The sequence below is a fragment of the Danaus plexippus genome, chromosome Z (genome assembly GCF_018135715.1).
Source record: "Danaus plexippus chromosome Z, MEX_DaPlex, whole genome shotgun sequence".
In the NCBI taxonomy this organism is placed as follows: domain Eukaryota; kingdom Metazoa; phylum Arthropoda; class Insecta; order Lepidoptera; family Nymphalidae; genus Danaus; species Danaus plexippus.
Genome location: NC_083559.1, coordinates 13,491,882 through 13,507,096, shown reverse-complemented (window position 1 = coordinate 13,507,096; position 15,215 = coordinate 13,491,882). Strand labels below are relative to the sequence as shown.

The window sequence follows — 15,215 nt, the reverse complement described above, 5'->3', positions numbered from 1 at the left end:
CTCACGTAAATCGTTCGAGGACAATGTTAGAATTACTTTGCTGGAATCATTTTCCTCTTTGAACTTCGTCGCAGTAAAGGTCCTAATAAGCATGTGAATGGAGAATACGTGTGTAAATTTTAAAGAGCACAATTATTTCACAAATATACTTTCTACGCCCTAGATTTCGTATTTATTAAATTTTCTGTATGATTTTGGATCAGCTCTACGACCATGAAAAGATCTGATTTAAAACAATCTAGATGCTGTTCCTTAGATTTAGGAAATTATTGAAGGTAGCCAGTTTATTATTAATTTTTTTTTTGTATACATTGGAAACCGATATCCTTGTTTATGTTTAGTATTATTGACCAGGCTCCTAAACAAGCTTAAATAATGAAACCAATTTCAACCTACTCCGAAGTAGTCTTCGCATATAGCAATAAATTTTCATAAAAAAGTAATAGTCCAAAGTTTAATGAGTTTAAATTTTAAAATAACCTTATTAATATGTATGTCACATATTAAAAAAAACATTATTTTTGGACTTTAGTCCTGATTATATAAATAAAACAGAATAACAACTTATGATTTTTAAATATTTATATAGTAATATTTAAAAATCATAATAATAACCTTTACCAAAATTTAGAATATAGTTATTACCAAGTGAAAAGCTGAGTCTTCAGTCTTTTCTGCCAGTTTTTGTAAATTTTTTGCGTCATTCCTTATTCCTTAAAAAATTTGATATTATAGACATGTTATTTTTGTTCAGTTATAATGCAATTTGTTTATTCGTTTTGTCAAATGTTTTTTAAACACAGAATATTATGTAAGCAACATAAGATTCATAGATAATAAAAAAAAATTGTTTATTTGCGTGTCAAGTTTTATTGAATAAAATTATTTATTCGGAAGATATTGAATATATTTATTTGTAAATAACGAAATACTAAGACAGAGATATTACGTTATGTATGAATTAAAGATAAGGTACTCTGTTGAAACTAACTCTAGTTAATTTATATCATTAAAATAAGAAGAAGAATATAATTTTGTCATATGTATTGACTAAAATGGGGTTTATAAGCCTTTATAAAATCTTTAATAGGATCACCCCAGAACTATTTTAAAATTTTTCACCATAGCATAAACTAATTTGGTAAATTTCGTGTAATATCAACATAATATAAGGTGTTATGTATAATTCTGCAAGTTCACTTAATCGGTAATAATTTACTTAAACTACGGACGAGTAGTTAAAGAAATCAATTTCCCCATCACGATAAAACAGCGTCGCCTATCTTTTTACACGCCGTGGAACCTATGCGCTTGGAACTTGTGCGTTTCCGCCTATTGGTTTAATTGAGAAGGTTATCTATATTCATATTCCTAATTTCAAGCGTTTGTGTCTCAGAAATCTTATTATAAAAAATACAACAGCTACGCGCGCACGTTGACTTTGGTCCTATATATTTCTGTTTAATATTTATAACGACTTCTGTGGCACAGTTTTCTGTGTTGGTGGTAGGTACTGTATATATATATATATATATATATTTTAATAATAATTAATATTTATTTCGGTTTTGTGGTATGTTTGAACTTTAAAAATTAACACGAAATTAGCGATTTTTTTTGTTGTTTCTTTAAATGCTATGTCAATTTATTTACAAGGTCCTAAATGTCTTTTAGTGTCAAAAATATGATAAGTGTTTGATTTATATTATAAAAACTAGATATACGAGTTTCATATTACAAATAAGAATCACTTAGTTTGTTGTGCCCGCGACTTGGTCCTTGCGGAGTGATTATTAATTATGTTTTATCATATTAATAAAATTAAGTACGCCAAGTGCTCCTTATAACATCAACTAACTGCCAGTGTAAGCACTGTAAAAATAAGCTAAGCAGTTCTGTAACTGCTTAGCATATTTTTACAGTTAAACCTGTGTTTAGCTAGAAAAAATAGACAATAATTGTAAAAAATATTTTTTTTCTACACGTAATCTGTAGGTTAAGTTACATATGCATTTGCTAATAAAGTTTTTTTTTTAATAATACAATTTGCAAACAGACTATGCAATTTTATTTTTCTGTATAGATTGGATGTTGGTGTGTGTGTAACTATAAGTTTCTTATATATACCTATTGCAGTGGATAAAGTTACCAATTACTGTCTCAATAACTCTGCATCTGTTTAACATATCGTAACTATTAGATAAATCTAGTTTAAGATTCTGTTGCTTAGCATTTTTTTATTAAACTGAAAAGAAACCTTTTTGTGTGTTAAATCTATGCAATCAACGATATGTAAAATTTGGTCTGATTAGCTAACAGGTGACGTATCGAGGCATATACATGATCAAAGGATAAAGTGAGGCATCATAGCAAACATGTCGTAATAAACGCTATAATTTCAATTTGGTCGTATTATAACAAGAACGAATAATTTGATAGCCGGTTATTTAATGTGTCATTTAATAATGCCTTGTTAATTTTTCATCGTGGGACATATATATTTTGACAGACAATTATATTTTTGAAGGTTCGTTAGTAAATGTCTCGTTTAGATTTAACAAACAGAGTTTGGTGAAAGTGGGTCTTAAAGTAACTGATGTCTTTTATATGAAGCAATAATTATTAAATTTACATATATAGATATTTCTATAATACTTGTTGTGATAGGTCGCGGGTTCAGATAAATTTAGACGTACATTTTCCTCTTCGTAGATTTAAAATTTAATATTACATAAAGTGTAATAATAATATATACCTACTATAAAGTATAATTAATTAGAATAGAATATGGAGGATTTTATAATTAACTTTGATATTATTAAATTAGGAGGCGTAATTGAAATTTTATGTATAAGAAGGTTTATTTAAATGAATTGTCTCTTTGAAAAGTAGTAATTTAGTAAGCTTATTTGTCTCTTATTTCAGTTTTCGCTCTTATAGTTATAACTGAGGACAGGAAATGGTTAATACTGGTTTATCCTTTACAGTTTTTTTTTACCCTTATTTTGGAAATAACTTTCTTGATACATTTGTTTTATAGGTTTCATAATTTTCAGTTTTAACGAAAAAGGTGGAATGGAAGTCACATATATTGTAATAATAATAATAATACTACCCGTGACACTTTATTGGTTCTATTGGAGATGGACGCATCGTCGGATGTTGGATCTGGCAAAATCAGTTCCGGGACCCCCAGCTCTGCCTCTTGTAGGAAATGCCCTACTCTTCATGGTCAACCCTAAAGGTTTGTAATATTACATACTTAAAATATAAAGAATTAAACAGAGTACACACTTTCAGTTTGATTTATTTTCAGAACAATTAAAAATTGTAAACCAGTTATTAAATAAATACGGAGATTATGTGAAGTTTTGGTTGGGCCCAGACTTGAATATTTGCGTCAAAAATCCGGCGGATATAAGGGTATGTGTGATATCTATATAGAATTGTATTATGGTCACTAAAATTATTAAAAAATATATATTAATATTTCATTAGTTCCTGTTGACAAGTAACAAAGTTACTCAAAAAGGTCCGGTGTATGAATTCTTCAAGAGCTTCGTAGGGCATGGTATTTTATCTGGCGGTATGTTCGATACGTACTTAATTATAACAACATATAATGTAGCTTTGAAGTATATTTGAATTAGTAAAGCCTGAGAATAACGAAATTTTTTAAATACAAAAATATTTTAGCGAAAACAAAATTATTTTTCAGGTAAGCATTGGAAGGCACATCGGAAAATTGTTATGCCATCGTACAACAAGAAAGCAGTAAATCTATTCAGTGCAGTGTTCAATAAAGAGGCTGAAGATTTAGCGAAAGTTTTAAGTCAAAAAGACCCGCATCAGACATTCAACGTTTACTTTGACGTTGTTCATTGCACCACCCAGAGCGTGTGTCGTAAGTTTATTAATTATCAAGTTTCCTCAGCACCGTTAATATAGGTCGTTACGTGCGTATCCCGGTTAAATATAATTAAAATTATACGAATTTTTATCAAAACATTTCGTTTTCAGAAACACTAATGGGACTTACGAAGGAAGAATCCTTAAATGTTGCCCGTTTGAGAGAAGTGATGTTGGAGACACATAAGTAAATCAATGACAACTTTGTTGGACCTTTACGTCGCTTATCATTACAGTCGTATTTAATAGCTTTAATGTTGGCCAACATTTGTAGGAAATAAAAAAATTCTATTAATATTGCCAACAACAGTATTGACTCGATTTAAAATAGTACTTTTAAAAGAGTTTTATGTTACTCACTATACTGGTGCTCACCAAGTTATAAATTCCTTTTGTTTTACAGTATGTATCAATTAATTCATTTAAAAATGACAAGATGGTGGTTACACATACCTATTATTTACTATCTGTCCGGAAGAAAACGAATAGAAAATAAATATATTAAAATGACTGAAGATCTGTCATCGGATATACTACAGAAAAGAAAAAACGCACTGAAACATGAAGTCACAGATGAAAATAGTATGAATGCAGTTGATAGACTAATTTTAGAAGGTTTAGATGAAAAAGAAATAAAATTAGAGGTTTTCACTCTATTTACAACAGTGAGTATTATATTATCTATTTAAAAGATTATAAAGTAAATAAAATTTTTAATTGTTTTTTTTAATTGATCAATCTATAATTTTTAGAGTCAAGAGGCATCGGCTAAAATAGTCGCTGGTGTACTTCTATTTCTTGCGCATCTTCCCGAATGGCAGGTAATATAAAATAAAAAAATAATTTTCCATTCCATAAGGGTATAATAAAATATAAGTAAATTTGCTTTTAACGGCATTAAGAAATGTCAAGAACAATGACATTTATGGCGTACTTTAGAGAATCAGACAATTCATTTTCAAAAATTATCTGCTTTCGTTCGCTGTTAAAATAAAATGTTTAACAATGGGCCTTTTATATGATTGTGAAGCGAATAATTACTTAATAATCAATATTATTTTATATGCTTAGTATATTATAAAGAACAGGTTGGCTATTTAACTTAAGTTTACCGTAAAATCATAAAGATAATTACGCCATATCTATTATAAAACATAAATAATAATCAATTAAAGTTAAACTTCCACTATTAATAGCTATTTTGCTCAATGTATTTGGATTTTCCTCATCAATTTGTGCCGTGTAAATAAATATGGCAAGCGTGTATTTTTAATAGCAATAATGTTATTGATAAAAAAAATTTGGAAAAGATCGATACGATTGACTAACTGTCAAACATTGGATACACACATACAGAGAGACAGACGTCAAATTTATAGTATCTATTTCTTGCGTCTGGGAGTTGGAAATGTTTATGAAGAACCCTTGTTACCCACAAGTTACAGTATTTTCAGTCAATAAAATCAAGAGGTATCTGAAAAACTATATATGTTTTTAATAACGTATTTTACTGTCATGGAACGATTTAAGAATTGATCAATCTAATTTAATTAATTATAAGTACTTTTTCTCCACTTGAAGACGATTCTTGCAAAAGACGAAAAGTCCGGCTGCAAACTAGAAAAGCAAACTCTGATAAGGCATAATAATATAATGACAAAAAAGCTCTTATTAAAAGCTTTAAACTCGCGACAACGTTGAAAAAAATCTTTTAATATCACTTCAAACTTTTTTTAAATATATTCTGTATGTCTAAAAGAAATATTTTAAAAGTAAGCCAAATTATATTAACACATTTATTGAACGCTATAATTAGTTGTAACATTACAGTTTCAATAAAAATAGTATATCTTAATAGAAATAAATTTAATAAATCTATATTTTTCAGGAGAAAGTCTACGACGAAATCCTGGCTACGGTTGGCTTTACAGCTGAGGTTACTGATGAACACCTGAAGAACCTTCACTACTTGGATATGGTGTACAAGGAAGTTCTGCGCTATTTGGCCATAGGGGCCATGATACAGAGATCTGTCGAAAAAGAGATAACTATTAACAACGGTAAGATGGAAACAATAGTGTAACAAACAATGTGAACTATATTTTCGTTCTTTGTAACGTATCTTTCGTTGTTCAAGCAAATCTCGCTTGTCTTTACACTTGTATAATATTAACTATGTGGTACACAGAATAATTTTCTCAGTAAAAGCTTGAAAATAGTTTATTTATGATTTCGATTTCAGCTAAATGCCTATAATGAAAAGTCATATTGATTAAAATGGTTCTTGTGTCGTCGAGATTATCCTCGCTAAGCAAAATTACTAATTATGCAAGTTTATGCTTCCGCCTTCGTTTTATATATAGCAATGTTGACTCGAGTTTATAGTTAATATTTAAAAAAAAAACACAGTACAATTTTTTTGGTTATCTTCCTATTTATAGATTTATACAAAACTCACAAAGTCAAATTAAGATGTTTATTCGTCATTCACTTAAAAAAAAATGTGATGTCTTTTTTGATTTTCTTTAAAAAAATCCTTGTTAGACCAGGGTCGATAATTTTTAAAACCAATTAAAATCGTAGTAGGATGAAACCCATTAGAAAAGGAGGGGAATATTATAAAAATGAAGGGAAAAATAATTTACGGGCGATCTGAGGTCGGGGAGGGGATGGGGGTGAGTTTTTAAGGGTAAAAAACGGTTTTTCTCGATTTCCGGCAAAACTAAAAGTCCTATCGAAAAAAGTCAAATCGCAAAGTTGTAGTTAATAAAAAGATCTAAAACTTTTGTATTTACACTTTTTTCACATAACCTCAAAATTTATGTGAAAAAATCAAAAAACCAAGTTTTTGGTTTTTTATTTTTATCTTTTACAAAAATTTTTTTTTCAATGAAATTTGGTGAAAACTTACCTTTTTATGTCCCAAATACGCTGTAATTTATTTGATTAAAAATATTTATTTTTTCACCTTATTTTGAATTAATATCGAAAAAACACCCTAGTTTTCAATCGTAAACTCACCCGTCAAAATATCAGCTTTTTTCAAAAAGTTGGTATGTTTTCTGTTCGTTGAAATCTCTACTTTTCGATGGTGAAAAAAATATATATGTTACTATAGTAAATCTTCTCAGAAAATGCAAAAATATCAGCATATAAATGCATATTATTAGCTTCAAACTTGGTTGGGTAACGAACTAACAGCAACAGATTGGGGCTGGAAGCTATATCAACGTGGAATTATGCCCAAATTTACACAAAAAGAATTAATTCCGGAAATATTGCTCAAAACTATTTGCTGCAGCTGTGAAACTGGATGTAACAGTTTAAAATGTGGTTGCCGAAAACATGGTTTAAAATGCACAAATTTATGTTCAAACTGTCATGGTTCTGAAAATTGCTCCAATATTGAAGAAGAAACCTACGAAGAAGTTAATGATTCAGAAGAAATTGTGGATGAAGAACCAACGCAGTCTGGAAATAATGTTGGAGAGGAAGAAGGTAATAATCACGAAGATTTCGAAGATCTACTAGAATCGGAGATGTTTGACGAATCTAGCGATGAAGAAATGCCGTCAAAAAAACAAAAACTAATGGATAAGTGATTAGAATTGAAGATAAGGTATTTATGAATCATAAGATTAATGTGTTAAAAATATTGTAATGAATAACGTAATCAGAATAAGGGATCTACATTTAATTGTACGATTTACATTTATATTTTTATATAATGAGATTTTCTATGACGTAAATGTAATTAGCATTAAATAAATCAACTTTTTAATTGAAACAAATTGCAGCAATCACATTTTTAAATGAAATTATTTATAATAATTAAAAAAAAAAAAATTCGAATTCGAGTTTTTTTCGATTTTTTGCATTTTCTGAGAAGATTTACTATAGTAACATATATATTTTTTTCACCATCGAAAAGTAGAGATTTCAACGAACAGAAAACATACCAACTTTTTGAAAAAAGCTGATATTTTGACGGGTGAGTTTACGATTGAAAACTAGGGTGTTTTTTCGATATTAATTCAAAATAAGGTGAAAAAATAAATATTTTTAATCAAATAAATTACAGCGTATTTGGGACATAAAAAGGTAAGTTTTCACCAAATTTCATTGAAAAAAAAATTTTTGTAAAAGATAAAAATAAAAAACCAAAAACTTGGTTTTTTGATTTTTTCACATAAATTTTGAGGTTATGTGAAAAAAGTGTAAATACAAAAGTTTTAGATCTTTTTATTAACTACAACTTTGCGATTTGACTTTTTTCGATAGGACTTTTAGTTTTGCCGGAAATCGAGAAAAACCGTTTTTTACCCTTAAAAACTCACCCCCATCCCCTCCCCGACCTCAGATCGCCCGTAAATTATTTTTCCCTTCATTTTTATAATATTCCCCTCCTCTTCTAATGGGTTTCATCCTACCACGATTTTATTTCACTTTTTATTATTTTTAAAGGCTTCTACCCTGGTCTATGTAGCAAATATTTTAGTTCTCGACTGTTCCGAATTCGAAAACAGGTATTTTATTCAGTATATGTAAACCTTAACCTTTACACAAGTTTGCTATTTTTTTGTCGAACGAAATAGCGATTGTCTGGTTTTGCATTCAAAATTATCCACTCGTAGTTGCCACGTGGCCTTAAAAATGAGATAGTGGCACTAATTATATAGCGGGTTTGAATTTTGTTTTCAAATAAAAACACCTAACTTTAAGTAAGTCACGAAAAACCGGAAATCTCGTCAGCTGTTCAAAAATTTGATAAGCATTTTGTTAAAGATTTATTCCGGTTCTGGTTATACGATTAATGGACTAAAGAATATTTTCCAGGTAAAATAACCCTTCCGGTCAAAACGTCATTGGTAATACCGATACACGAATTGCATCGCGATTCTCGGTACTGGGACGAACCGAATAAAGTGAAACCGGAGAGATTCATGCCGGAAAATGTTAAGAAACGCGACCCAAATGCCTTCGTACCATTCAGTTTGGGGCCCATGGATTGTCTGGGTAATTTTTCGTTATGAACTTTAACATTTTTATTATATTTAATCATTCAGTTCAATATCAAGCGATGACCTTTGCGATAACATTTCCTACATTCGTTTTCAGTTGTGAGCATTATATTAATTAAACTCATAAATATTTATCAATCAATCAACAAAGCGTTATATTATAACAACGATAAAACATTTTATTTATTTAACAGGTAGAGTTTATGCGACAAAATTAATCAAAACAATTGTTGTCCAAGTCATCCGACAACTGAAGCTAGAAGCTGACGGAACGTTGGAAGAGCTGGAACTAGACATCGCGATATCGGTGAAGTTTGCAAAAGGATACAACATTAGGGCGAAAAAACGAAACAATGACGCAACAAGCGCGTGAAACCAGGATCAGAATGTATTCCGTGTAGAAAATACGAAGCTTTTGAAGTTTTGCACGTAATTAAATATACACAAGTGTTAATGATATTTTGTGTTTCTCCTGTATAAATAAAATAGTTATTATAAGACCAGGTTTCCTCACGATGTTTTCCTTCCCTGCCCTTCAGTGGTGTCTAAATACTCTTAAAAAGTACATATGAAAAGATCACATTGGTACTTGCCAGGTTTCGGACCCGCGCCCTCACGTGTGAGAGGCGGGCCTTTTACCCCACGCCTTTTATATTATATTATATTATTATATTATATTATATTATATTATATTATATTATATTATATTATATTATATTATATTATATTATATTATATTATATTATATTATATTATATTATATTATATTATATTATATTATATTATATTATATTATATTATATTATATTATATTATTATATTATATTATATTATATATATTATATTATATTATATTATATTATTATATTATATTATATTATATTATATTATATTATATTATATTATATATTATATTATTATATTATATTATATTATATATTATATTATATTATATATATTATATTATATTATATTATATTATATTATATATTATTATATATTATATTATATTATATTATATTATATATTATATATATTATATTATAATATATATTATATTATATTATATTATATTATATTATATTATATTATTATATTATATTATATTATATTATATTATATTATATTATATTATATTATTATATTATATTATATTATATATTATATATTATATTATATTATATTATATTATATTATATTATATTATATATATTATATTATTATATATTATATTATATTATATTATATTATATTATATATTATATTTTATATTTATATTATATTATTATATTATATTTATATATATATATTATATTATATTATATTATATATATATATATTATATTATATTATATTATATTATATTATATTATATTATATTATATTATATTATATTATATTATATTATATTATATATATTATATTATATTATATATTATATTATATTATATTATATTATATTATATTATATTATATTATATTATATTATATTATATTATATTATATATATTATATTATATTATATTATATTATATTATATTATATTATATTATATTATATTATATTATATTATATTATATTATATTATATTATATTATATATATATTATATATATTATATATTATATTATATTATATTATATTATATTATATTATATATTATATTATATTATATTATATATATTATATTATATTATATTATATTATATATTATATATTATATTATATTATATTATATTATATTATATTATATATATATATATTATATTATATTATATTATATTATATATATTATATTATATTATATATATTATTATATATATATTATTATATTATATTATATTATATTATATTATATTATATATATTATATTATATTATATATATATATTATATTATATTATATTATATTATATTATATTATATTATATTATATTATATTATATATATTATATTATATTATATTATATTATATTATATTATATATTATATTATATTATATTATATTATATTATATTATATTATATTATATATATATTATATTATATATATATTATATTATATTATATTATATTATATTATATTATATTATATTATATTATATTATATTATATTATATTTATTATATTATATATTATATTATATTATATTATATTATATATATTATATTATATTATATTATATTATATTATATTATATTATATTATATTATATATATTATATTATATTATATTATATATTATTATATTATATTATATTATATTATTATATTATATTATATTATATTATATTATATTATATTATATTATATTATATTATATTATATTATATTATATTATATATATTATATATATTATATTATATTATTATTATATTATATTATATATATATTATTATATTATATTATATTATATTATATTATATTATATTATATTATATTATATTATATTATATATATTTATATATATATATATTATATATATTATATTATATTATATTATATTATATTATATTATATTATATTATATTATATTATATTATATTATATTATATATATTATATTATATTATATTATATTATATATATTATATTATATTATATTATATATATTATATTATATTATATATTATATTATATTATATTATATTATATTATATTATATTATATTATATTATATTATATTATATTATATTATATTATATTATATTATATTATATTATATTATATTATATTATATTATATTATATTATATTATATTATATTATATTATATTATATTATATTATATTATGTTCTACTCTTAATTTAAACATTTTGTATGAATTCTCTTCCACCTTCTGAATTGTTTGTATTCGATATTTGAATTTTTCTTAAAGAAAAAAATTGCGGTCCTTTACTTTAATTACTTTACTTTTTTAGAATATGAAAATTAATTCAAAATATTGTATAATCTTTCTTTGATAAATATTACAAAGACAAATGTTTTGAAATTTCTTTTCATAACAGGAGTATTATTAGTCTTTTGACATCAATTAGTACATAGCAAAGTAATAACCATAGTATGGCAAAAACTAAGTGTTGTTGGCCTTTGACTTTGGTTCATTCTATTCTCGATTACTACAATATATTATACTGGTAACCTAATCGTTACTTATCTTACGCAAATGTCACCTCATCGAATTTCTGCAAATATCAAATCGCATTTATTGGTTAGTATTACTTGCAGTATTGTCTTCTCACTCCACCGAACAAACCGGCTTTGAAGGAATGAATTAAAATATTCATTCTCCCAATAGAAGCTGCAAACATTTATAACAAAAATTTCGCGTAAGAAAAATTTATTAATCGAAGGTCAAAAATAAAATTCAAGATAATGCTACATATGTTATGTGATATAATTAATGTAAAAAGCATAATACAGTAAAAAGCATAGCGGATTGAAAACAGTGGAGGCCCTTCAAGAAATGGTGATGCAGAACATAGAAATGTTTCGCAACCTGATCTGTTAAATCAGAAGACAATTTAACATCATCACAAAAGGATCTGAATTTTTCATTCAATAATTATATGATAACTTCAGTTATTATTAACTGTTTCTTCAATATACCGCATCCAAAGTTAGTTATTACATACCTACTTATTTTTATGTTTTTTTTTTTTTACTAAATTTACCACACAATGTTTTTTCGTAATTACAAAGAGTAGAAGACTTTAAAATAAAACTTGATTCCACTAATTTATAGTGAGGCAAAACTGGTATGTTCTGTAATAATTATTTGGCAGGTTTGTGATAAAAAAAATAATAGAAGACGAAATAAATAATTTGGTAAACAAATTGTTTAAAATTACAAAATGTCTGCGTCAACACTAATTTTAGAGTCAAGGTTAAGAATTGGAAGCAATTTTTTTATTCGTATATTTTTAGACGTTAGTTTTTTCATTAAACCAATCAATAATAAAATTTATTTTGCAAAATTTTATAACAAACGCCGTCGATGGAATGTACATACGCCGAAGTAAATCGTTTTCCGCAAATAATTATTTTAATAGCGTAATTACTCTCGGAAAATTTTACAAGGTGTTATTAAACCTCTGTACAGGGATTATTTCAAATTAAAATATTGTGATTACATATTTAGCAACATTAAGACATTAACATTATAATTTAAAAAACCTATTTAATAAAAAATATATAACTGTGTAAATTTTTTTCACATTTTCAAAATTTTTGTCAATTATAACATAATGTTTTACGGAAAAATAAATTTATATTTAATGCTATTTAATGAATATTCTTTCGTGCGAGAAGGTTCTTCCCACAAATAATATATATTGACATTTAGCTTTATTTTTGGAACTTCCGTAACATTTCAGAAAAAAACATAAGGATCATCTAAAATTAGACTAGATAAGAGACCAGTTATCAGAAATTAAAACCCAAATTATATTTCAATTTAAATTTATTTTGCATTCACTCTTAAATCGCATTCTTCCTTTTTTGTTAAACGGCAATATTGTAGTAAAATTCACTAGCTTTTGTCCCCGACTAGACTTCGTCCGCGTTTCCGTCATTTTTCATAAAAAAGTAGCATGTGTCCTTCCTCACGGTTCAGTGGTTTTGATGTAACAGACAGATTAATTTTCCTATTTTAGTAGGTCAATATGATATGTCAATCCACAATACTGTTGAAAAATATAAGGAACGGCAGAATATTATTATTAATATCTGTGCCCGCGACTCCGTCAGAGTGAACTCCTTGTTTGTTATTAAGTTAATATATTGCTAAAATTGTTTAGATCACTTTCTAATGAGGCTTAAGTACCTATGGAACGAAAATACTTCAGCGCAAAGCTTCTGGGTAAACTATGTTGAAAGTTGACCCGCCCGGCACGTAAACATAAAGATTTCTAGAACGGCTAACCCGGGAAAGAGCGAAGCATTACTGACCATGCGAGAAACAACTAACACCGAGATTTACTCCAGCAACACGAAAAGTCTGCCCTTGAGCCTTATTAATTGTCATTGCATAACAAACCGATACTGGGAGTTGCGTTTTTTTTTATTGGAATGGAAAATTATTTGATATTATGGGAATTCTGCGAATAAAGACGGTTTGTCTTGCACCGCAACCTGTTGAAATTTGAGCCTCGATTACATTTTGTTGCAACTGGCTTACTTTAAGCCGAGTTCCATTGCAAAGTTGTGGTGGCCTTAAATTTCGGAGCAGAATAATCGGAATGAGAAGGAAGTCTGGGCATATTTAAAGAATTTAAAAATTCTATCGGGTAATAAGTGGGTTCTTGTTCATCGACCATTCTATTTATTGAACTGTAAGCTTTGCTTTTCCCCCTGTATATTAGACAGTATTTGTTATCAATCTCAGATGCCTGGTCATTGCGAGGAGTTAAACTGGACCTTTCGCATAGCCGAGAATTATCCTAATTGCATTTGTTACGTCACCGTAAACCGACTATAGATGATGTTGGGATTGTATTATACAACATAACTCAGGCGTTAGAATAGTAGTTGTGGATATCTTTAATAATATATCAGAAAATTCACAATCATGCGGGTTATCTCCAGTTCTCACTCACATCTTTATAGTCAAATGCACCGATTGTAGATCACGCCACCAATAAGAGCTTTTCTCTATTCTCATCAGCTCGGATTCCCGGTGGTTTTACCGGTAAGTTTTGTCAGAAATCATCACAAAATAAAATCGTGATACCGCCCCCAGAGCGATCATTTTGTTTTATATCCCTTAGAGGTTTGTCGAGCGCTTCTACTCCTTTTCGATGGGCCATCAGACATTCATCCCATATGATTAAATTACACTTACATAATACCTTGGCTTTGTTGCTATTACTTGAAATACTACAGGTGGGACTTGAAACGTAGTGTGAGCAGTTTTACCAGCAGTTTTAGCAGGCAGCAATGTTGCTATACCTGGTAAAGCCACGGCAAGAGCAATTTTACTCTGATTTCGAACATAATTTAATATTAATTTAGTCAAAAAGGTTTTCCCAGTTCCTCCAGGTGTCTGAACGTTGTTCTGCGGTCATCATTGGGACACCGTTTTCTAATGTTGCCAGCAGTTCCATTGAGTTGTAACCAATCTCTGCGGAATATTCCCAATTGGTAACCTCTCCGACTTATGTTGGTGTTGGCAAACCATATTCACAGAGTAATTTATCACCTATTGCTGTTAGGTCTTCCTGAAGACCTTATAGGCACTGATTTATGGCAAGATCACCGAAATTAATATTAGTTGCGCCTTCATCATTGTG

General features: G+C 26.2%; 1 protein-coding gene across 3 annotated transcripts; it reads left to right on the top strand.

Moving 5' to 3' along the window:
- The first annotated feature begins 1,379 nt into the window (after positions 1-1,379).
- On the top strand, positions 1,380-9,430 carry LOC116777792 (cytochrome P450 4g15-like). Of its 3 annotated transcripts, none has more exons than XM_032671510.2 (11): positions 1,380-1,506; positions 3,057-3,244; positions 3,317-3,423; positions 3,499-3,586; positions 3,719-3,904; positions 4,021-4,096; positions 4,313-4,574; positions 4,662-4,730; positions 5,798-5,969; positions 8,746-8,925; positions 9,125-9,430. In XM_032671510.2, exons 2-11 carry the CDS (start codon positions 3,076-3,078, stop codon positions 9,301-9,303), a joined length of 1,488 nt encoding a protein of 495 aa, XP_032527401.2. In that variant the 5' UTR covers positions 1,380-1,506; positions 3,057-3,075; the 3' UTR covers positions 9,304-9,430. The 3 variants fall into 3 exon arrangements, with proteins under 3 accessions (XP_032527401.2, XP_032527402.2, XP_061382168.1); XM_032671511.2 differs by having other exon boundaries at positions 1,408-1,510; XM_061526184.1 differs by lacking the exon at positions 1,380-1,506 and adding an exon at positions 2,933-2,962.
- The last annotated feature ends 5,785 nt before the right edge of the window (positions 9,431-15,215 follow it).

Bases quoted from the DNA above. Each gene is read 5' to 3' on its own strand.
- LOC116777792 (XM_032671510.2), top strand. From the start codon at position 3,076: ATGGAAGTCACATATATTGTAATAATAATAATAATACTACCCGTGACA. The intron at 3,424-3,498 runs GTATGTGTGATA...ATATTTCATTAG, and splicing joins AAAATCCGGCGGATATAAGG to TTCCTGTTGACAAGTAACAA. The intron at 4,097-4,312 runs GTAAATCAATGA...TTTGTTTTACAG, and splicing joins GTGATGTTGGAGACACATAA to TATGTATCAATTAATTCATT.